Source organism: Octopus bimaculoides, chromosome 4, assembly GCF_046866305.1.
Source record: "Octopus bimaculoides isolate indiv1 chromosome 4, ASM4686630v1, whole genome shotgun sequence".
Lineage (NCBI taxonomy): Eukaryota > Metazoa > Mollusca > Cephalopoda > Octopoda > Octopodidae > Octopus > Octopus bimaculoides.
This window is the reverse complement of record NC_142931.1, coordinates 91,949,584-91,975,651: the sequence shown is the minus strand read 5'-3', so window position 1 is coordinate 91,975,651 and position 26,068 is coordinate 91,949,584. Positions and strand designations below refer to the sequence as shown.

Genomic DNA, 26,068 nt, shown 5'->3' with positions numbered 1-26,068 from the left:
TTTCTTCCACACGCTCAACATATAATATAGAGAGTAAGAGTAAAAGAGGGAGAGTGAGAGAAAGAGAAAGTGATACATACAAAGTCATAGATTAAACTTTCCTCTCAGTATTCTTTACCTATTTTTCATAACATAGATACATAAAAACATGCACAACCACACATACGTGATCTGTGACAACAACATACACATAAACACATACACAATTCAACATTATAGATATAAGATTTAGTTTCTGTGTTTCTTATATAAACACGTGCACGCATTGCTATTTTATAACTGTCTTCCGTTCTCTCTTTCTCTCTCTTCATTGCTACCATCTCTATTCCGTTCTCCCCCTCTCTCTCCCTCTTCCTCTCTCCCTCTTCTCTCTCACAAAACATTCACTACAATATAACTCATGTTCGTTAATGTTTGGTAAATATACCATGATTTTCACTAGGGTGTTAGTGTTAGGGTTTATGTATCTCTCTCTCTCTCTCTCTCTCTCTCTCTCTCCCTCTCCCTCTTTTACTCTTACTCTCTATATTATATGTTGAGCGCGTAATTACTGCACTGGAAAGTTCACATCAAAAAAATTCCAATAATGTAAAAATGTTTAAATTCCGTTTAGTTTGTGTGATTTAAGGGAGATTTGGCTGTTGTTTCTAGCAACTTTTATATTTCTTCCCTTCTACCTGTACACACAATCATTGACTACAATATAACTCATGTTCGTCAATGTTTGGTAAATATACCACGATTTTCACTAGGGTTAGGGTTTTAGCGTCAGGGTTAGGGTTTAGAGTTAGTGTTAAGGTTAGGGTTAGGTTTAGGGTTTTAGGGTTAGGGTTGGGTAATTGTGCGGGTGTTAATCTGAAAAATTACAGAAATGTGAAAATTACCGACCCTGCCATCTATTATAACTTTTGTTGTTCTGTTTAATATATACATAGATTATGCCTCCAAAGAAGAGCATTTGCCGGGGAAAGAAAGCAACCGGTTTAAAATGACAGCAACAGACTGCAGCAATTCACCACATTCCAGAAGCTACTTTGAACATAATGCAAAATGGTGCATCAACATCTTCTGCCTGATCTGATAGAATTCTGGCAAAACTGTGTAGCAACAGATCGCCAGCAATTGCTTCATCAGAGATTTCCGTCCTACCTCCTGCTAAAAGGGATTACCCTGCTATGTATAATCAGGGCAGCGCAAAAAGTTGTTTTGCACAAGCATTTCTATAGCCAATTAGACGGATGAAATTTACGTACGCTTAATAATTTTACGCAAAACAGCCTTTTGAATTATGAACATATTTACATCATAAGGGTTTTTTCGTTGTAAGGCTTTCTTTTTTAGTTGATTTTCACCTAGCAAGACTTATCGTAGATGGCGTAATAAGTCACATCCGGACAAGGTCGGGTTATACTGCTAGTATAATATAAATGAAGGAGAACCTAATTTTGCATAGCCCATGCCAAATTTTTACTTTTTCATTTCTCATGTCGAAAACATCAGAATGACAGATTCCAGCCTGACACAGAGAACAAAAGAGCATGCCATGCTCATGCCCTAGCTGCCAACCATACTGACTTGGGAGATTGCCAGCTTCTTCAACATGGCCAAGTCCTCCATGTTCAGGGTCAAGAAGAAGCTGAAAGCCTCTGACAATGATATGTGATCCATAGCCAAGATAAGAAATAGTCTCAATGGTCAGATGTCAAGATGTTCTAATTCATCCAGTAGGTCCAAGACATTATCAGTGATAACCCCAACAAGTTGAGGAGGACCATTAATGAGCAGCTCAAGATGGTAGAGTCCTCTCTCAAATGTCTGGTACATGAGGTATCAGGTGAAAGTTCTCCATGATGAAGAGAGAACATTTCTGACAAGACTCAGAATTGTGATCATGGGACCTCCTAGCTCTCCTGATTTGAACCAATGGAGCCTTGTCAGTGGGAATCTAGCCAGCAGTGAATTGTACCAAAGATTTGTTGGAGTTTGTTGTGAATATGGTTCATACAGGACACCTGATCCTAGTATGCAGTTCTATCCATGGCAATCATTGGGGACAAGAGCAGTATTTTTTTATTGGTTTGTCTCTGATGTATCTTATTGATGTCTTTGTTTTTCTTTTATGTTTTTGTTTTTATTCTTGTTTGCCATGGTGCACCATTTACTCCAGTTCAACATGGAACAATGTACAGAAGCTTAAGTTACTCTCTATAACAAAAGATCAGTAAGAATCATGAAACTAAGACCAACTAAGGGAAGAACTGTTAAAATTCAAACATAAAAGAAAAACAAAGACATCAATAAGATACATCAGAGACAAACCAATAAAAAAATACTGCTCTTGTCCCCAATGATTGCCATGGATAGAACTGCATACTAGGATCAGGTGTCCTGTATGAACCATATTCACAACAAACATAAGAAGACATTCACATACGCACAAAAAATAGTAGATTCATCAAAAGCTTCAAACATCATGCTGGAACGCATACATCCAATAAGTAGAGAAGAACAGCAGCTATTGCACATTGAGTTCTCCATAAGAATTTTTAGGTGTACTGAAATAAACTGGACAATGGAGAAAGTATATGCCCATACAGTTACTTCAACCTATATTATTAAGTACAGCAAGTTGGAGTGTGTAGCATGAGTCTCAGCTACAAATAATATTGGTATAGCTGAACAAGAAACTTCTGATACACATCTGGCTGTTCTGCTCAATCTGAGCTGAACCATGGTTGCATCAAAGTCATATCACAGAAAACTCATGTCATTTGTTGAAGCACAAAGGAGGAATTCCAACCATGTTTCGTGGTTCGCTAACTCAACAACTCCTTTATAAGGTCCAGTGGTTAAGGACATCATCAAGAGGAACCACGGCTGGTTTCAGCCCCCACTCCTCCACCATTTTCTGATGTGGTGGCCTCCACCCTTTTTGTTCTTTGGTTGCTTTGTCTTCCATGCAGTATCAACAAATGTCAGCAGGTGAATGACCTGCCAAATTTCCCTTTAAATACTCACTGGCTCCAGCAGCCAGTGCCAGCTGTCAAGTTACATAATCTAAGCTTCAACAGCATGTGTCCACTAACTGTCACATGGTGTAGTCCACTGACCAATGGAGGGGAAAGGCACTTTGTTTTGGCCTGCACTCTCTCTAGACCTACCTTCCAACAGAGTTATGTGAGTTTCAGCTCCAGCAGCCAGAGCCAACTAGCTGTCTCATGGTACAAGCCTTCCAACTATCGGGGAGGAGGACCAGCAATGAACAAAATGGTTCCTTCGGCCCACCTGTCAAGCAGCAACACTGTGTAAGTGCCAGCCAGCCTCACCTGGTAGCGCTATTTTCCAGTCAGCATATTATGGCTTTCAAGCCATTTCAAGTCTTCTCATTTCAGCCATTTATATAAGCTGGCCTTGTCGACTGCCTCCTCTATCCTCCTTATTACTTTTCTCAGTTCGGTGCTCAAAAATGCAAATCTTCTTTTAAATAATGTTGCCATTTTCCTTTCACTGAAGCCTCTAGCCCTCACTGCCAGGTAGTAATACTTGACAGTCCACCCCTGTTCCCCACACTCTTCGATTAATTTCTCATACCTCCTCTCCTTCTGTTGCTCCACATTAGCAATGTTCTCTTCCCACAGCACTGTCAGCTCTCGCAAAATTCCAATTTTTCAGTCCGTATTCCAAAGGATTAAGTCCAGTCTTTTTGTTGTTTTTATGAGTGGACATATTAATAATTTTTCCAAATCCATAGCCAGCTTCCAGTATCCCTTCCATCTTTCATCTGTCTCATATACTTTTTTTGAAGGCCTGATCTTATGTCCTTTTCCCTCCTGGAAGCATATCCTTCCATATTTTTCCAATTTTGGGTACTCACCCCTATTATATCCCTCGATCTTCTCCTTGAGTGCTGCACTTATAACACCAAGGACTTGGTTGTGATGCCTTGTATATCTGTCTAGTGCTAGCCTGAAGTTTGACAGAATATGTCACACCATCACTTTCTCTCTACATCAGTCATTTGTAGATTCCACTAGACTAAATTGACCAATGAAGGCAAAACGTTGAAGATAGACTTGATCAGGAAAGATGTTCTTGCTTGTTCCCAAACCCAAAGTTCCCTCCATGAGATTCTGCGACTGACCACATATTCCTCCCATCTCAGGCACTGTCCCTCTTGACTAGATTGCACCAAATGTACATTTCGCTTTTCTTTTTCCTCCTTTCTTACTTCGTATACCACTGTCTCATTCATCTCTTTTACACTGCTCATGCAAAATAGTTTGAAATTTTGCAATCCTAGACTGGCTTCTTGATCGCTCTGACTACATCAGCATGCCATAGCTTTCTGGTTGCACTGTTTACTGCTTCTTCCACTTTCCATTTCCTCCCTGTTCGTAACTCTGGAGGGTTTTCTCGGATGTCCTGATCTTTTGAACACCTTAGCATCATTACTGTCTTCACCTTTCCTGCCTTATATTCTTCGATGAAAAATATAAGTATTCAATTCCACATAGTGCAATTGTATTCAGTGGTTTTGGAAGACCAAGCCATTTTCTGATAAACACGCTGCATCTTTGTTCTATCCTTTCTATTCTACTCGAGGCTATTTCATACATTTGCAATTACTGCACTATCCTTGAGTACAGTCCAAATGGCAGTATCCAGCATTTGAATTTCTCCAGTAATGTTGTCCTGTCAATTGCCTTTAGTCCCTTGTAAAGGTTTGATAGACCCTGTTCTACTAATTCATGTGTTTCTTTGTCTTGCTTCTTATTCAATAAATCTCTGTACCATCTGCCAAGACATTTTACTGGTTGCTCTTTCACATTGGTATTTCTTCATTTCCTATCCTGAATTTAACTTTTTTTTCGACCCCTTTCACGAATGCCACACCTTGAGATTTCTTGGCTTTGAATTTCACTCTCGCCCATCCTATTAGCTCGTCCAACCGCTCTAATGTTCCATCTGCTACTCTTCTATTTTCTGACAATACAGTAATCTCATCCATAAAAACCCTTACTGGTATCTTTGTAACAGCTGTCTTACAGTTTGTTGTCTTAATAACATCTCCATGACTAGCAGAAATAAGATGACTAATATTGTGCATCCAGCTGCAATACCTACTTCTAGCCATTGCCACTCCATTGTGAACTTCCCTGTTATATATTTCATCCTTAATTTATTGTAATAACACATCAGCATTCGTTGAACATCTTCTGGAATCCAAAAGAAGTCCATAGCTGCTTGAATTAGTGTGTGTGGAACAGATCCATATACATTGGAAAAATCTAGCCATACAATGTACAGGTTTTTCTTCAGTTATTTTGCACTGTTGACAGCTTCTAGATGGCAAATGCATGTTCTATGCATCCAGGGATTCCAGGGATCCCTACCTTCTGGATTGCTTCATTAACATATCTGTTATACTGTATGAATCATATGATTCTCCTGGCAATAATTCTAAACATGATTTTTCCATTGTTATTTAGCAGTGAAATAGGACTGAATTGCCCTAGCATTTTTGCCTTCCTCTCTTTAGGTAAATAGATACCTTCAGCTATACACCATTGTTTTGCTACATGTTTCTTCTTCCACAGTTCTTTTATCAATGCGAATAGTCGTAAATGCAATTTCAGGCAATGCTTATGGACAACTCTTTGCTCTTGCTTTTCTAATGAATTCATCAATTTCTTTCTGTCTGATGTCACTCAAATCGAATGGTACTCTTAGCTCAGGTTGTTTCTTTAGCCCGAGCATTTCTGAGAGTACTTTATTCCTATCAGCATTGCTATATGTCTCTTTAAGCTGATGTTTGAGTTCTTCTTTAGTGCAATCTAATCTTCTGCTCTTACTTTCAGTAAACAAACATTTAGCATATTGATATGAGTTGTTTACAAAACTACAATAGTTCTTTTCTCTCTCCTTTCTTCTGTTCTTCTTTCTTTCCTTCCTTAGTCAGTCTCGATGCCTCTTTTTTATCTCTTCATATAGTTGTTTTAGCCCTTCTCTTTCCCCCTCCTTTGCATCCTTCCATCTGGTTCTTGGTTTTTCTTCTCTTCTCGTATCTTTGCAATCTGTCTTTCTCTCCTTGATGGTCTGCCCTTTGTTGATAATTCTCCATTCCCTGTTGTCCAGATCTTTTCTCTCCTTCCCAATAGATTATGTTAGCCATGTTTTTGAGCTTGTGTTCATAATCCCCTTTGAATTTGATGGTCATTCTTGCTACCTTGTCAAATTTCTTATAGCTAGCTGCATCATTTGCCTTTGGCCACTTAATCTTTGGCTTCTTCATGCCTATCTCTTTTCCTGGCAGTTTTGATTCAACTGTGGAATGATCCTCACTATGATTTCTTTCCAGGATCTTTTATAGGATCCAGTGACTAAGGACATCATCAGGAGGAACCACATCCATTTTCAGCTCCTACTCCTCTACTATTTTCGGGGGTGTCTTCAGCTCTGGTGTTGAGTACATAAACATTTCAATTCACTGCAAGCATACTCTGGCATAAGATTCAGTTAAAACAAAGAACTCACAATCTAAATAATACCTGTAAACCAATATGAATTATGTCAGTCTAGTATGGGTACCCTAAATTTCCTCCCTCATTCTAAATAAAACTTTACACAAACAAAATAACACATTAAAAATGATAGGTTGCACATACAACACATAGCCCACACAACAAAACATGAATACTGGATCTAAAAGACCAATTACATATACAAATAGTCACTGATTGCTCTGCTCCAATTCACAATGCTCCTGACAATTTATATTCATCCCCAATGTTAGTTAGAGCAATATTACAGAATACTATGTTTTAAAAGTACTATTTCTCTCACCTCATTGAAGTAGACAAAGTACACTTTCATTCATCAGTAGCAATACTAAGCACTAACTCCATGATAGATTACAGATCACCTCTATTGAATCCATACTATAATGCACCAATATTTACAGGTGTTATATCAATTTTACATTCAAGTTATGCTAATGTATAGAAGCATGTTTTCATGAAAGATCTGAAATGAAGTGTATTGCTTGTATGATGGTGATACTTGTTTACAACTATCAAGCAATGTCATGACAAGGAGACACTAACACACAGACACTTTTGCATGCACACATACAAGAAAGAAGCTTAACAGAAACATGTTTGCTGCTTATCCTCCATATTTCTTATTATATATGAAAAACTTTTATTCATATCATAATTGCATTTACAATATTCAAAATAATGAACACCTTTTTATTTCTTTTCTAGAAAAGGAAAAAAATAATGAAGCAAACAGCAAACAAATTCAGGAAAATGCATATATTTTTCCCAATGGAGATAGGTATGGTAAGTAGAAACACGTTTCAAACAAAGATGTCCATAATAAAGTAGTACTAAATCTGAAACAATAACGGTGTCTTATTTAGATTATAAGGCCAACAATTTTGAAGGAAGGGAGTTAGTTAATACTATTGAGTCCAGTACTTGACTAGTACTTTAAGTTTTCTATATAAATACATATGTGTGTGTGTGTGTATTATATTCTGCCATGCTAAAAATTTCGTTCTATTTTTGATGCTATTGGATTGGCGGATTAGCAAACACTAGTGAACTTCACCTTCAGTAATTCTTCACTAATGGAATGGATAGTTTATCTGTTGATTTCTCTCATACAGTCTAGCCATCAAGTGTGGTGTGCTTCACTTTGAGGTGCCTCAATATTTAAATAGACCCCCTTTAATCTATTATATCAGAGCCTTGTGAGGGGATTTGGTCAACAGAAACTGAAAAATGCTTATATATGATGAGCTTCTTTCTTGTATGTGTGCATGCAAAAGTGTCCGTGTGTTAGTGTCTCCTTGTCATGACATTGCTTAATAGTTGTAAACAAGTATCACCATCATACAAGCAATACACTTCATTTCAGATCTTTCATGAAAACATGTCTGGCCATGGGGAAATATTACTTACCTAGAAACAGGTGCAGGTTGGAAACAGGAATAGTATCTAGCCATAGAAAATCTGCCTCAGTGAATTCTGTCTGATCCTTGCAAGCATGGAAAAGTGGACATTAAAATGATGATGTATATTACACATTTCTTAATAACAAAGTTATTGGATTGTAGCCATGCTGGAGCACCACATTTGAGACATTAATTCAGCATTATCAGTGTATATTTGCTGAACCAATATGTAACTATGACAACATCACTGGTTTTAAGCAGTAGAAACATGTACACATGCATGCTTACACACACACACACACGCACAAGCTGGCAGAAACGTTAGCATGCCGGGCGAAATGCTTAGCGGTATTTCGTCTGCCATTATGTTCTGAGTTCAAATTCCGCCAAGGTCGACTTTGCCTTTCATCCTTTCGGGGTCGATAAATTAAGTACCAGTTAAGCACTGGGGTCGATGTAATTGACTTAATCCCTTTGTCTATCCTTTTTTGTCCCCTCTGTGTTTAGCCCCTTGTGGGCAATAAAGAAATAACACACACACACACACACACACACACACGCATATATCCCTTTAGCATTTAAACCAGCCATATCCGGCCAAAATATTTTGCTTTTTTATGTTCAAACTAGCCTGATCCAACATCTCACATCTACTTTCCAATGTTTTAGTAAAAATAAACTACATTATTTACAATTGATGGATATTTGTCCTCATCTTGTTTGTTGTTAATACGTTTCGGCTGATATACCCTCCAGCCTTCATCAGGTGTCTTGGGGGAATTTCGAACCTGGGTTCTCGTTCCTAAAGTATTTTTTGATGTTGTTGTTGTTGTTATTATTATTATTATTATTATTATTATTGTTCAGGTCACTGCCCCACAGGCATATGGTGTAGTGGTTAACAGCGTGGGCTACTGACTCCAAGATTCCGAGTTCGATTCCAGGCAGTGACCTGAATGAATAATAATAATAATAATAATAATAATAATAATGATAACAACAATAACAACAACATTGAAAAATACCTTAGGAATGAGAACCCAGGTTCGAAATTTCCCCAAGACATCTGATGAAGGCAGGGGGTATATCAGCCGAAGCATTGTGTTAAGAACAAACAAGATGAGAACAAATATCTGTCAATTGTAAATAATGTACATAATTCCTCATCTCTTAAATATAGAACTGAAAAATAAACTATCACATCATTGAAATCTTGCAGCCACAAGATAATGCATGACTAATTCAAGATAATGTGAATAAATAATTATATTTGACAGAATAATCTGAATACTAAAGGGATATATATATATATATATATATATATAGAGAGAGAGAGAGAGAGAGAGAGAGCAATGAGAAAATGGAGGAGAATATGCGGTACCCATTGACTTGCAGACAATGTATTCCATTGATTAATCTGTTTATTTTATAACTAAATTGACAAAAAACACAATATACAGACACTTATGACATACCAGCTGTGTGGTTAAGAAGTTTGGTTCTTGATCACATGGTTTCAGGTTCAGTCCCACTCACTGCATGACACCTTGGGCAAGTGTCTTCTACTATAGACACAAGCCAACCAAAGCCTTGTGAGTGGATTTAGTAGATGAAAACTAGAAGACATCCATCATATGTATGTATGTATGTATGTATGTATGCATGGATGCTTTTTATGTGGCACCAGCACTGGTGGGGTTGCCATGTACCCACAAGATAAGACCCCTCAACTGAGTGGGGTGTAGACTGGAGAAAGAAACTATGCTAGAGGGAGAGGAGCAGGGGCTTTCCTGAAGATGTGAATACATGGCTTGCCCACCTGGAAAGTGAGAGAGAGAAGAAAGAGATGTGAAATCCAGGTACAATGTGAATATGAGATAGAATAGGAAGTGCACTGAGTGAAAATAGTATGACTGATGATTAAAAATAGGGAATGAGTTGGACATAGAGGATATCAGTTCAGCACAACATGAAGTGAAAAAAATAAAATGAGTTGTGGTAGGGAAGGTTTGACAGAGCCTCAATTCTGTTGAGATGGATGGGTTTCCTCAAGCATAGCATAACACCATTCATCTTGGTCCCTTGTTATCTCTGAGAAGCTCAACAGTCTTCACCACTTTGTCTCATTTCTTCCTAGATCTGTCTCTTCCACATTTTTAGCAATCAGCACTTCTTTATACAGCTGTCCTCCTGGGCATTTCAGAACATCTTTTTCCAGTGTGCTCTTATTAATTATTTCTCTTGCAAATCTGCCGCAAAAATTATACTTGCTCTGCTAACCTACCTTTAATTCCACTATACCTTTTATGTGTCCATAGTTTGCACTATGCAATTTCTACCTTATCTACATATGAAACAAAGTCATTTACTCAAAGGGATTAGTTTTCTGTCTGTTCTCTTGCTAATTAGAACTTTAGTCTTTGCTAAGTTAAGCTTAAGACCCCTTTAATTCCAGGTTTTGTTTTCATACTAGGAATTTTAAATCTAATTCTTCTACACTTCCAGCTGTAAGTTCAAGGTCATCAACATAAGAAATGCAGAAAACATTGGTTTTCTTAGTATACAAGTGTCAGAAAGCAGCAGCCCATTCCTTCTGTATAATATCAAAAAATATTTTACATGTGCTGTGCCCTTATATATTCATAGTCTTTCAAATTATATGTAAGCAAAGTGATAAAGCAGTAAACAACTAATAAGATAAATTAAAGTTAGTATCAACTACAGAGAGAGAGGGTTAAAAGGAATGATTATGAAATAGGTTTAGGAAAAGGGAGAAAGGTGAGGAAAAATATGAAGGGAAAGAATATTTGTATATGTATAGAAGAAATGAGAGAGTTGAGGGAGCTTGTAATTACAATTTAATAAAGAAAACTGCTTATTAATTAGTCTGGATTATATAACTTTTACTAATAGAAAGCAATTATTAAAGCCTAGACATTTTAGAAGTTCCAGTTTTCACATATTTTTATCAAAATGCTGTTTTGAAGTTTCTTTTATTATTGAATATTTCAAGTATGTGCTTCCATCATGATTCTAATTTTATTTATACAATATTTTAATTCAGTGCAAGGTAGTATTTTTCAACATCTGCTTATATTTCTGGAATTATAAAGTTTATCCAGATTATAAGTTTAATCCAGAATTAAAAGCTTAATACAGCATCAGTCAAGTTATGTTGATTCCAGTGTCCTTTCATTTTTGTTGGATGCTGTTGAAGAAATAGAAAACTGAACTAAAAAAGTGGTTTTAATTTACATGTGCCAATTGGCTGTACCTAAACAAATATCCACATCACCCCAGATTTTGTTGCCTCATAGCTTTCAGAAAAATGAATATGATTTTTTAAAATTTTCAACAGTTATGTTTCAGATGGTGTAGATTATGATAACATTAGAATTTATGGTAAAAAACATTTTCAGAGGTTGTGGGAGTTTCAACAAATTCATATACCTTGATTTTCTTCCCCATAACTTTCAGAAAAATGGGTATTTTTTTATGAAATTTTCTACAAATACCTTTCAGAATGTGTAGATTATGATTATTTAAGAGTTAAATGTGAAAAAAATGGGGTGTGGTATATTTCATGCATTTTGATTTTGTTTTCCTAATACATTTTGATAATTTAATTACAATTATGTTGAAAACAATTACTCCACTCTTTCTTGAAAAGTCTCTGAAGTGGAGTGCAATACTAACACTAATTATTGAATATATATTTCTTTCATTATTTTGTCACAATCTGAAACTTTCTCTTTTAAACAATGGAAAGTACTTTGTTCTCCATATGGTTGTTTAGTATGCTTGAAACAGCAGGGATCACATGGGTCTCAAAAGTAATTTTTGTCAACATAATCATAATTAAATCATCAAAGAATACCAGGAAAACATAGTTGAGACACAAGAAATAGCCATCTCCCTACCATTGTTTTTTTCACATTAAATTCCTATATAATCTTTATTTGAATCATCTGAAAGTTATTTGTAGAAAATTTCATTTAAAAATACTCGTTTTCCTGAAACCTTTCAGGAAACAGATTTAAGGTGTTTCAATTATCAAAACTCTTCTCCCAAAAAGATTTTCACAATTCCAATATGATCATAATGTACACTGTCTGAAAGATATTTGTAGAATCATCATCATCATCATCATCGTTTAACGTCCGCTTTCCATGCTAGCATGGGTTGGACGATTTGACTGAGGACTGGTGCAACCGGATGGCTACACCAGGCTCCAATCTAATTTGGCAGAGTTTCTACAGCTGGATGCCCTTCCTAACGCCAACCACTCAGAGAGTGTAGTGGGTGCTTTTACGTGTCACCCGCACGAAAAAGGCCACACTCGAAATGGTGTCTTTTATGTGCCATCTGCACAAGAGCCAGTCCAGGGGCACTGGCAACGATCTCGCTCGAAAACCCTACAAGGCCAGTCAGGCGGTCCTGGCAACGGTCACGCTCAGGTTGGTACATCTTATGTGCCACCCGCACAAGAGCCAGTCCAGGGGCCCTGGCAACGATTTCACTTGGCTTGCCGAGTCTTCTCACGCACAGCACATTTCCAAAGGTCTCGGTCAGTAGTCATCGCCTCAGTGAGGCCCAATGTTCGAAGGTCTTGCCTCACCACCTCAGCCCAGGTCTTCCTGGGACTACCTCTTCCACGGGTTCCCTCAACTGTTAGGGAGTGGCACTTTTTCACGCAGCTATCCTCATTCATTCTCACCACATGTCCAAACCAGCGCAATCGTCTCTCTTGCACACCACTACTGATGCGTCTTATGTTCAGCTTTTCTCTCAAGATACTTACACTCTGACGGGTATGCAAATTTACATTACACATCCAGCGGAGCATACTGGCTTCGTTCCTTGCGAGCTTACGCATGTCCTCAGCAGTCACAGCCCATGTTTCACTGCCATGTAGCATGGCTGTTCGTACACATGCGTCATACAATCTGCCTTTTACTCTGAGTGAGAGTCCCTTTGTCGGCAGCAGAGGTAAGAGCTCTCTAAACTTGGCCCAGCAGGCTATTCTTATTCTAGCAGTTACACTTTCAGCGCACCCACCCCCACTACTAACTTGGTCACCCAGATAGCGGAAGCTATCAACTACCTCTAGTTTTTCTCCCTGGAATGAGATAGAAGTTGTTTCCTGTTTGTTTACAGTGTTTATTGCACCTGAACATCTGCCACATACAAAAACTAACTTTGTAGTTAATCTGCCTTTGATATTGCTGCACCTCTTATGTGTCCATAGCTTGCACCGGGTACATCTTATAGAGTTACTACCTACTCCTTTACTGCATACTGAGCAGGGCCATCTACCTGAAGGGGTTTGTGTTTTATCTACCTTCCTACTTATTAGGATTTTGGTTTTTGCTAGGTTGACTCTAAGGCCCTTCGATTCTAGTCCTTGCTTCCACACCTTAAACTTCTCCTCTAGTTCTGATAGTGACTGTGCAATTAGTGCAAGGTCATCAGCATAGAGGAGCTCCCAGGGGCAACCTGTCTTGAATTCCTCTGTGATCACCTGGAGGACTATGATAAATAGGAGGGGGCTGAGGACGGAACCTTGGTGGACCCCTACCTCTACCCGGAATTCATTACTGTACTCATTTCCAACCTTCACCTTACTGACAGCATCTCTGTACATGGCTTGCACAGCTCTCACTAACCATTCTTCTATCCCAAGTTTCCTCATTGACCACCAGATAAGGGATCGGGGGACCCTGTCAAAGGCTTTCTCCATGTCAACGAAGGCCAGGTACAGAGGTTTATCCTTGGCTAGATATTTCTGTCTCACTAGAAATATGGCATCAGTGGTGCTTTTACCTGGCACGAACCCAAACTGCATCTCATCTAAATTGATTTGCTCCCTAATTAGTTGGGCTATGACCCTCTCCGTAACTTTCATAACCTGATCTAACAGCTTGATGCCTCTGTAATTATTAGTATCTAAAGCGTCACCTTTACCTTTGTAGCAGTTTACTATGGTGCTGCTACACCAGTCATTGGGTATGACTTCTTCGTGTATCACCTGGTTCGTAATACGGGTGACTAGGCTGTAGCCAACACTGCCAGATATTTTGAGCATCTCTGCAGTGATTCCTGATGAGCCGGGGGCTTTCCCTGTCTTCATACTCTTAATTGCTTTATCTACCCTGGTACTGTCAACTCGGATAGCTGGTCCCTCTGTTGGGTTGACATACAGCAGGCTCTCTTTCTCCCATTCATTCTCTTTATTAAGCAATCTATCGTAGTGGCATCTCCAGACCTCTTTATTTGCAGCCTCATTTAGTGCAAGCGTACCATCATCCATGCGAACACATTTCTCTCCTACAACATCACTATTCTCTCTCCTACACTGTCTTGCAACACGAAATACCTCGAGTCTTTGGTCCTCACAGCGCAGAGCATTGGCAAATATTTTCTTATCTGCTTCCCCTCTGGCTAAATATCCATTTTTCAGAAAGCTATGAGGAAACAAAGTCAGCTGGGAACACTTCTATAATTGTAAATATACTCTTTCGCTTCACCACCATCTCACTCCATGATTCAGTTTTAGTGTATTCTAGGATACAAAATGACTTATCTTGTTTGTGAATGACATTACTGGATCTAAAAAGAGACAAAAAAGCAAAATTTAATTTAATTAATTAAATTTAAATTAAATTAACAGAAGAAAACTCGACACTTTTAACTTTTAAATGGTACCAGTTCAATCATGCTACCATTTGTAGTTCATGATGTAAGAGTTCTTAGAACATGACAGACTTTTGAATCACCCTGTACTGTGATTAGAGAGGTGATTGGCAGTAGAGATGTCATGAGGATGAAATTCAATGAAAGGGAAGCTAGTTGTGCATATATACACACATTGTGCATCTCAGATCTCAATTTTGCCAAGGTAGGTGGTTCAGTTGTACTATGAGGCACTCTGACCTTCATAACTTAATCCAGTAGTTTAATTCTCAACAATTTCCTCTCTCTCTAAGGTATCTCCTTTGCCTTTGTACAGTTTATGATGACACTGCAACACTAATCATTGGGTGTAGCACCTTCCAACATAACTTGAGTAAATATCCAAATGGTAGTCATGTATCCTACCTCACCAGGTATTTTAATTCTCACTGCAACTGTCTCTGATGAGCCTGCAGCTTTTCTTCTCTTCATGTCCTTAATTGCTTTATCTACCACACTGCTCTCAACTTGAATTGTTAGTCCCTTTCTGGGGCCAGCATGAGACAATCCCTCTATATCCCATATATTCTCTATGTTCATCAGCCTCTCATAATAGCATTTTCATGCCACTTTCTTATCTTCTATATCAATAGTAAACATGCCTTACAATGATGTCTTGGTTCTCTCTTGGACTTCATGCTTTTGATCCTTACTTTGCAAAACATGCACAAATCTCTTCTTTTCCACTTCACCTTTGGCCAAGTATACCTGTTTCATGGCTGCTGATAATACTTCCTACTATCACCTTCCTTCCAGGTTTTCCAAGCCTGTCTTTTAACCTATACCACCCTATCAATCGAGTCATCTCACCATCACATTACCTTTGGCTTGGCTGTGATTTGCAGTACTAAACAGGTTATTTCATAGATATTCCTAGTTGTTATCTGTGTGACATGTATCTAAATCTTCCTCTATATAGTCATATGCATCAATTACAATTTCTCTAAACGTATTCCCAACAGCAGAATCTTTTAGTTTCCATATCTTCTTTCTCCCTATCATCTTTTGATTTTGTGTTGGTCTAGCTCTGACTCTGAAGTTACTCACTACTAATCTATGTTTCCTAGTGAGAATGTTGTCTACTTGATTTGTGTTTGCCAGATTAGTAGGTGTTGAGATGATTGGCTGGTTTCTTAAAGTGTGTGTTGCAGATTGTTAGATTTGTTAAATCGCAGAACTCAAGAAGCTCTACACCCTCCTTATGTCTTAGACTATATCCATAGCTCCATGTATGTCACAGAAACCACCACTGTATTCTCTGCTGTTTGTTGAAGTCGCCAGTCACAATAATGAAGTCTCTGTCTACAACATTGATTCTTCTATTCTTCTGTCAATCCTACCTGTAGAGCATGTGCAGAGATAAATTTCAATTATGCTATTGCACACCCTGACCACCGCAATTACTTGATCCATTTCTCAGCAAGCCTACAATCTCACTAAACCTATCTTTCACTGTGCTTATGTTTATGATTGCAGCTCTAAACTTTTGGAACTTATAGGGTGTATTTCTGGCAGTAAAGCTGTGTGATTGTTGGTTTATTACTGTTTGATGGCATGTGTATATGTAAGAGATAAGAAAAGTTGTGCTGTGGTCTGCTAGCAGTTAGTAGATTTACACACATTATTGTGTTTGTCCTTTCCTTGAATCTACAATCGTTTCTTCTTCAACACTTGCTGCATATACTACAATAGATGCTATTTACACCTATTCTAAATTGATAAAAAAATATTCCTAATGTTATTAGCATTCTATTGTTATCTTTAGTTACTGAAACTTTTCTTACCATCGTTGGCAGGACCATCACAAACAAGCAAGCTCCCAAAGTTTGAGAAGACAGAAAAAAATCATATTAAAGAGAACAATTTAACATGAGGTAAAGAAAGAAGAAAAATAAAAGAAACGAAATATGGCACAAATTTAACATGTTAGAACATAAATTATGTAGTACTGGGTGAGTGAAATGTAACACTATTAAAGAGCAGGAAAAAACAGAAAAATCAGTGCTTATCCTAGCATTGGTCTTCAGTTTATCACACTAGATGTCATGCATGTGTGCACATGTATGTATGTATACATACCAATGAATTTACTTCTATTATCTTGCAGAAGGACAATTTTTGTATACTCAAGATGGAAATGTACAGAGGTCTGGTTTTGGAAGATATATTGCAGCTGAAGGCACAGTTTATCAGGGCATGTGGAAAGATGATGCAATGAATGGCATTGGTCAGCTCAAACATTCTTCAGGAGATGTCTATGAAGGAGATTTTCTCAATAATCAGTTCCATGGAGAAGGGACATACACATGGGCAAATGGGTCCTTTGTTAAAGGAAACTTTGTTAGAAATAAGTGAGTCTACTTTTAAAAATAATCATTATCACTGAATATTTGAAATAATATTTTGTTTTTATTTGTTTAATATTGTACCTAGTAACACAATATTCTACATATTCTACTAGTGCTCCCTCCCCCACCTCATTAACCCTTCTCATCTTTCCCCCTCTGTCCTACCCTTTAGATCTTCCATTAGATGCGGTAAGTCCTTTATTTTTAATATGGATTCATATTTAATTCTGGTTTATATTTTTGGATTACTGAGGCTTTTTTATTCAGTCTTACTTGTGTTGAGGTCCAGAAGGCAAGTTGATAAAATGGGAAAATTTTGAATTGTGGTTGTAATCGTTCTGCACATTCGACAATGTGTTGACTGAGGTATATTTAGTCATATTGTGGGGAGGAAATTTATTGTCTGTGGACCATACATCTCTTTTGGATCGAATATTCCTGTTGAGCCAATATAATTTCATTGGCAGCCCGAGCATCTGATTACGTAAATGAGGTTTGGGAGGTGCAAGTGAAGTTAGATTTGATTTTGAATATTTGTCCTTGTCTGAAATGGAATTCTGATCCTTCCAACAGATTGGGACATGTTCCACAATTAGGGCAACCACACTTTATGACTCTTGTGTCCGTTGTTCCAGAGAATAGTTTGGCATTAGTGAGAATTTTCAATGTTTTAGGCTGTTTGCTGCTCTTAATGATTTTATGGTTACATAGAATCTCTTTAAGTTTCGGGTCCCTATGGAGTATTGGAAGATTGTAGACGATGATATTAAATGTTTCTTTGTTTCTGGGGTTATATGTGGAGATATAAGGTAGTGCTTTGAGGGTAGATGTGTTGTTGCATTGGGCTTTTCTTAATGTTTTAATATTAATTGATTTTGTACATTTAATTCTTTCATTTATGAGTTGAGTTGGGTAATGCATGTCCTGGAGTACATTTTTAAGCTCTTGCAATCTTAGTTCTCTGGTATTTTTTTTTTTTTTATACTATAGTGCAAATCCTTCTTGCAAGGCTGAAGGGATATTTGTTTTGATATATCTCGGGTTACATGAGCTAGATAATAGATATTATTTAGTGTCTGTGGTCTTGTAAGAAATGTCTGTTTCTATTTTTTTGTTTATTTTTTTAATCAGTATGTCTAGGAATGGGAGTTCCTCATGGTTGTGTTCCACTGTGAATTGTATGTAAGTGTTAATGTTATTGAGAAGTCTTTTGAACTCCAGGAGCTTATCTATGTTTTCATTCCAGAGGATGAAGCGGATTCCAAAAATCTTTTCCAATTTTCTTTTATGTATTGAGAGAGAGTGTTTCCAAATTTTGAAAATGACTCTTGATATATTGTTATTTCTAAATAGCCCATTGTTAGATTGGCAATGGTTGGGGCTGCCCTGGTTCCCATTGCAATTCCAGATTTTTGGCGATAAACAGTGGTATCAAACATGAAATGGTTGTTTTGGAGGATGAATTTAATTGATTCAATTATGAAGTCTCTGTTGATCCGTTCTGGTATTTCTTTTGGATATTTGTCCAGCCAGAAACTATTTATATATATGTATGTGTGTGTGTATATATATATATATATATATATATATATATACATTGATCAGAGAACAAACGTCAAATTTGCGTCAACAACTTTATACATAATACCATGTTCACAAATAATTTGTTGAGATTCCTGTTCATCTTGATGAGGGGGTCATTGCTGAGATGCACCTTAACTTGTAATTGAACCGCGGCAGTGAACTCCCGAAATGGCCATAGATGTGTTTGACTTGATTTTGTGGGACTCTTTTACACTCCTGTACTCCAACCTACCATGGTTTTTATGAAATGAACTTTTTTGACATATATTTTTTTTGTTTGAAGGGAGTAAGAAAAATCTTTTTAGTCAATTGATATTTTAATTTATTTAGATTTTTAGCCCCATGACACACTTTAGAATTTTTAGTTGATTGTATATACCTTCTTGATAGGCCGTTCTATATATCTGTATTTTTATTTGCATATATATTTTTTACCTTCTGTGTTTTTTATATATGTATTCTTTATATGTTGAAAGGCCATGGTAATATTTATATATGATCAAATGTTTGGAGGCGTGGTGTTATGTATCATAAAGTCATTGACTCGAATTTGATGTTTGTTTTCTGATCAATGTTTTTTATCTTTGTCTCAATTACATTTGAGCACTTCTTTTTTGTAGTTTTATAAACTCTTTTGTCTCCATAAAAAGAGGCAAAAATTATCTTGTCATATACATACCTAGAAATATATATATATATATATATATATATACATCCTTCCTGACATCCCTCCTTACTTACTCAAGTGCAACTCAAGATTTCTCAAAAGTAGCTGTCCCCTCATGCACAATCCTTCTCCACCTGCTACAGTCAATAGCTATGCCCTCCCATGTGTCAGGAGAGATGCAAGCATCTCTTAAGGAACCCTTCATCAAGTCCTTATACCTCTTTTTTGGTTTATACGGAGGTCAATTGCTTTGGCATCCTTGAATCCTTCATCCTGACCAGATGACCACTCCATCTGAGCCTTTGCTTTAACACAAGAGCCTCTATACTTTCACACTGAGAGATTTCCAATATTTCAAGATCACTGATGTGGTCCTCCCACTTAATGCCATAGATCCATCGGAGACACATCTGATGGAAATATTCCAGTTGTTTAAGGTGGTATCGATATGTGACCCATGTCTCGCAGGCATAAAGAAGAGAAGAGGGAACACATGTCTTGTACACCTTTATCTTTGTCTTCCTGCATATGACTCGCCGACTCCAGAGATGCATTTCTAGCCTTCCAAAAGCATCACTTGCTTTCCTAATTCTATATGGAATTTCATTGTCCAAATTGCCATATCTATTAACAGTGCTTCCCAGGTAGACAAACTGATCAACCACATCAAGTCATTTACCATACACATAGGTATTTGGTTCACTATACTGCTTACCAGGGGCAGGTTGGTACATGACAACAGTTTTCTTGAGATTGACTGTCATTCCTAAGGCAGTGCAAACATCAGAGAATGCATTCAAAATATGTTGCATATCAATCTCTGTGAGCACTACTAGATCACAATCATCTGCATACAGAAGGTCTCTTATGTTAGAGGTAAATACCTTTGTTTTTGCAGCAAAGCGCCTGATATTAAATATGCTGCCAGAGGTTCGATAATGGATGTAAACACCATATCTGCAGTTTCTGAATGCAATACAGAAAACCATTGCAAAATATATGGCAAATAGGGCCGGTGCCAGAATATCCCCCTGTTTCACTCCATTTTGTATTGAGATAGGCTCCGACATTTTACCGCTAACATTAACCCTACCCTTCATGCCTTCATGAAAAGACCTAACCAAAACAAGGAACTTTTCAGGACAACCAAGTTTCTGGAGGACTTTCCACAGTGCATTAACGGTATCAAAGGCTTTTGTCAGATCGACAAAAACCTGATATAAATCCAGACCCTGTTCCACACACTTCTCCTGAAGCTGTCCAGCTGAAAAGATCACATTAGCAGTGCCGCTTCCCACACAAAAGCCAGATTGACTTTCTGGAAGAACACAATCTGCAACGTGTTTCAGCAGACGGTCCAGAAGTACCCTGCATAAAACCTTTCCTACATATCGATCCCACCTTAAACAACTGGAACGTTTCCATCAAATTGTCTCAGATAGATCTATGGCATTAAGTGGGAGGACTGTATCAGTGATCTTGAGATATTGGAAAGCTCTCGGTGTGAAAGTATAGAAGCTCTTGTGTTGAAGCAAAGGCTCAGATGGAGTGGTCATTTGGTCAGGATGAAAGATTCAAGGATGCCAAAACAACTCTTTTATGGAGAGTTAGCTAAAGGAGAATGACCGCCACATAAACCAAAAAAAGAGGTATAAAGACTTGCTGAAGGCTTCCTTAAGAGATGCTAGCATCTCTCTTGACACATGGGAGGGCATAGCTATTGACTGTAGCAGGTAGAAAAGGATTGCGCTGGTGGTGGTGCTACACACCATACTAATCATATCTGTCAGGCATGTGGAAGGGAGTGTAATTCAGCAAGACTTAAAAGACATGCAAAGGTACATGAATCCCAGTTACAACTACAGCAGGCTATTGCCTGTAAAGGTTTTAGTTGCCAATTCTGTACAAGACATTGTAGATCTTTAGCTGGGCTAAAAAGTCACATTCGATCACAGCACCGATAACAGTTAAGCCTCGTGCAATGGCCATACTCGATAACAAGGGGGCAGCCATCATGTATGTATATATGTGTATGTATGGATATATATATATACATATATGTATATATGGATAAATATATACATATATATATGTATATACACATATATACATACATGTATATACACACATATACATACATACATGTATATACTCATACATATGCATACATATATGTATTTACTTATACATATACACACAAGTATATACTCATACATGTACATACTCATATATACATACATGTATATACACATATATATACATACATATATGTATATACTCATACATATACATATATACTCGTATATATACATACATATATGTATATACTCATATATATACATGCATATACACATATTTATATGCATATACACATATATTTATATACATATATGCATATATACACACACACACACATATATATATACATAAATGTGTAATGGTGTTTGTCTGTGTGCGTGTTTGTGGTTACTCTAACTCCTCCCAAACCATCTAACCAATTCGAAATGATTTTTGGCACATAAGTAGATCACATGTCCCAAAGTTCCAATAAGACTGGAACCCTTCGAAAACTCAATAATGCTCAGTTGGCATCAATTTTTTTTTTGTGAGCTCGATGTTACTTTACCTGTAGCTTTTGCACTTCTTCACATGTAAAATTTCAACAAAATCGATAGAATAGTCTCTAAGGAAATGCTTAATTATAGTTGTGTCCACTTCAAGCTCTCCTGGATTAAATAAACACTTTATGCATCACCCTTATCACAAACTTGACCTTCATCTCAAACTTCATCAAAATCAGATCAATAATGAAAAAGTTACAGCAAAAAATAAAATTCCTATGAAGCCTATTGATTTTACAAAAACCACTGCTCACACGCAATTATCGATTGTTTTGTCAAAGTAACCCCAAACTTTCTTCCTTACTTACTTACACACAGACACCATTCCGCATTTATGTATATAGATAGCCCAAACCTCCTAGCATATTAGATTGAAATTATACATACTTGATGCCACGACGAACACGAGCCAAAGTGCGAGCTGTGAATTCTTGTACAGCGCAAATGCAACAAAGGCGATTACATGTGAGTTATATGCTTCATTAACATATCCACCGTTGTAAAATTAAAATCATACTGCTAGAGATAGGCACTGGTCTTCTGTACATTACTTAAATGTCCACATTCCAAGAATGCCTTACCATTCTTTCGATAAGCAATTTTTGGAACATTGTAATTTTAATTTACTCAATTGTCTGTTTCTGTGGTTTGCAGCTTCACTTTCATTTTTGTTATTTGTTGCTTTAACTTATTCATTATAAGTTTACAACTAAGTGTAGGCTCTAATTCTATGTACATAACTAAATTTGAGACTTGAAATTACTTTTTGAGTAGTTTTCATTGTCTTACCTTACTCATATAAATCCTACTGCTAAGGATAGCCTCTACTACTTTTTACATGACTAAATATGAGACATGAAATAATTTTTGATTGTTATTCATTGTCTTAAATTACTCCATGAAATCTTACAACTAAATATAGCCTCAATATTTTTTGATTATTATTCATTGTCTTAACTTACTCATTTAAAACTTACTGGCATGGATAGGCTCTTATAATTTTAAAGGAATAAATTTGAGACTTGGAATTATTTTTTTGATTATTACTTATTGCTGAAACTTATTCTTTTAAATCCAACTGCCATGGATAGGCTCTAATAATTTTTAAGAGGACTAAATTTGAGACTTGAAATTAGTTTTTGATTATATCTCTTTGTTTTAACTTACTTATTACAATCCAACCAATCTGTATAGCCTCTAAAACTCTTTAGATCACTCATTAAATTATTTTTCGTGAATTCAATACTGTAACTTGCTGATACTAATTCTTAAAGTGTTCTCTTAAATCAAGAGACAACCAAAGAAAGAGAGCTTCGTCTCTCTGAAAGACATGCTGCTTATGCTGCAACAAGACGAGAACAGATGCAGGAAGAGAGAGAAGAGTTTTTGCCTGCACAACGAGCAGCAATGGCCAGGGCACGACATTCTGAGACGACTGCAGCTTGAGAACAACGTCTCTCATCTAACAGAAATTCTACTGTTATGGCGAGAGCTGCTGAGAGTGATGCAGCCAAAGAACAATGTTTCTCATCTGACAGAATTTCTACTGCTATGGTAAGAGCTTCAGAAACGGGTACGTCAGACAGCAGATAGAACTTCAAGGCGACGGAGAAGACAAACCGAGGGGTCACTCGAGAGAATGCAAAGGCAGACTGCACGATCTGCAGCCAGTGCAACGAGAAGGAGAGAGTGGTTCAAAGCTGCATTCAATTATGAACCCACTAGAAATTATTCCAGCAATCTGGTGGTGTCCAGTGGCGAAATGAATGTTGTCTGCACTTACTGCAAGGCATACAGATGGCCAGGTAAGCCTCCTTCCATATACTGTTCGTTCAGGTGAAGCTTGAAAGTTTGCAAGATCCTCCAGAAGTTTTGAGGACGCAAGAATGGCAACACTTTCCGCAACAAGACAATGCGCTACAATGCAGCATTCATGATGATGTCCTTTGGTGCAGACCACATTGAATTTGAAGGAGGCACTCTCTTGATCCAAGGGCAGCATTATCATCAACTCGGAAATCTTCAATCTTTGTCAGATGTGGAGCCAAGGTTCATCCAAGTTTACTTCATGGGAGGAGAAAATGAACAAATACACCGTGTAAAGTTCATCTAATTTCACAGCTGCAGACGATGCTTCAATCTACTCACAGTTATGTGAATAGCTTCAAGTTTGCTTTGGAGCAGATGGAGGCGCAGCCTGAACTCAAAATTATCATTAATACTGACAGACAACCATCTGGTGAGCATGCAGGACAATTCAATGCACCTGTCAACAATGAGGTGGCAATCATTATCGTCGTCAAAGAGCACAGCATAAGAGATATTGCCTTGAATCACCATAACAACCAGTTGACAAACATTATGAAGAAACACAGGGATCATCAATGGGTACTGCAGGCAGTCCTTATGACTGCCTGCAGTACCCATTGATGATCCCCTATGGAAAAGATGGTTATCACCATGAGCCTTACCAAGTTAACCTGGCAACTGATATGCCAACCAACAAAAAGATATCCTGCAGGTAATTCTATGCATATCGTCTTATGATGAGAGAGGGAGAACTCAACCATCTTCTGCAGTTCAAGATGCTAACAAGCCAGTTCATTGTGGACATGTATGCAAAAATGCCAACTGAACACTTGCTTTTTATTCAACTGAGTCAAAAGCAATTGAGGTCCAAGGAATACCACAATCTCCAAGATGCCCTGAATAAAGATGGTGATGGATGCAATGTTGGTAAACGTGTCATCTTACCTTCAACTTTTGTAGGTTCACAAATTCGGTTCACCTGATCTTTTCATCACCTTTACCTGCAACTCCAAGTGGCCTGAAATTCAAGACTACCTCTTTGAAGGTCAGAACAGTAGTGAAAGACATGATCTGATCACAAGAGTGTTCAACCTGAGACAGAAAAAGTTGTTGTGGCTGCTGAAGGACAGCAAAATATTTTGAGGACTCAATGCTTGGATGTACACTATCGAGTGGCAAAAAAGGGGGTTTGCCTCATTCTCATACCATGATTTGGTGCAAAGAAAAAACCCACTCTGACTCTGTGGATTGAATAATCAGCACTGCTCCCAAACCAGTGATTTGTACAACATTGTCAAGAGGCACATGATGCATGGGCCCTGTGGTATCTTTAACAGTGCTTCACCTTGCATGAAGGACGGTATGTGCACCAAGAGGTACCTGAGGGCCTTTGTCCCAGAAATGTGCACGGGACGTGACAGATATCCACTCTACAGGTGACTCAGCCCTGAGGATGGTGGATTTACAGCAATAATACCACTAAAGTGGAAAAATGAGCAAACAAACAAAACAGAAACAATACAGTTTGAAGAGGACAACCGATGGATTGTTCCCTACAACCCCTTGCTATCAGAAACATTTGGGGCCCATGTGAACGTTGAGGCATTCAATTCTGTTAAAAGCATCAAGTACATATGCAAGTACATCAACAAAGAGTCCAATATGGCAGCTGCTGAACTAAAAAAGGAGGGTCGAGAAGGGGATGAAATCAGGGGATATCAACTTGGCAGATATGTTTCTGCTAATGAGGCTATGTAGCATTTGAACAAGTTCGACATCCACAAGCAGTATCAACCAGTTATGGATCTAGATGTTCATCTTGAAAATGGTCAACGTATCTGTTTCACAGAGGACAATGCCCAAGAACAGGCCAACTGTTCAGAGTCAACAAAACTCACAGCTTTCTTCAAACTGTGTGCAGAAGACAACTTCGCCAGATCACTACTGTATGCTGATGCTCCTACCTATTACACCTGATTATCAAACAAAACCTGGCAAAAAGGTTTTGTTTGATGATCAGGTGTAATAGGTAGGAGTATCAGCATACAACAGTGATCTGGCAAAGTTGGAGAGAGAGATATCATCATTTAAATTCCGTTTTCCATGCTGCCATGGGTTGGCTAATTTGACAGGAGCTGGTAAGGCTGGGGACTGTACCAGGCCCCATTGTGTGTTTTAGCATGGTTTCTACAGCTGCTTGCCCTTTCCAAAGCCAACCACTTTACAGAGTGTATTGGGTGTTTTTTATGTGGCACCAGCATATATATATATATATATATATATATATATATATATATATATATATACATATATAAATAAGAGACCAGAAACAGACAGTGAAGAAAGA

General features: G+C 37.7%; 1 protein-coding gene across 1 annotated transcript in view; it reads left to right on the top strand.

The window, feature by feature from the left end:
• LOC106883141 (uncharacterized) overlaps positions 1-26,068 on the top strand; it is a 32,346-nt gene that overhangs the window by 4,698 nt on the left and 1,580 nt on the right. Inside the window, exons 2-3 of the mRNA XM_014934032.3 lie at positions 7,266-7,343; positions 16,800-17,043. Of these exons, the coding sequence (XP_014789518.1) occupies positions 7,266-7,343; positions 16,800-17,043 (322 nt within the window). The remainder of the gene's footprint in view (positions 1-7,265; positions 7,344-16,799; positions 17,044-26,068) is intronic.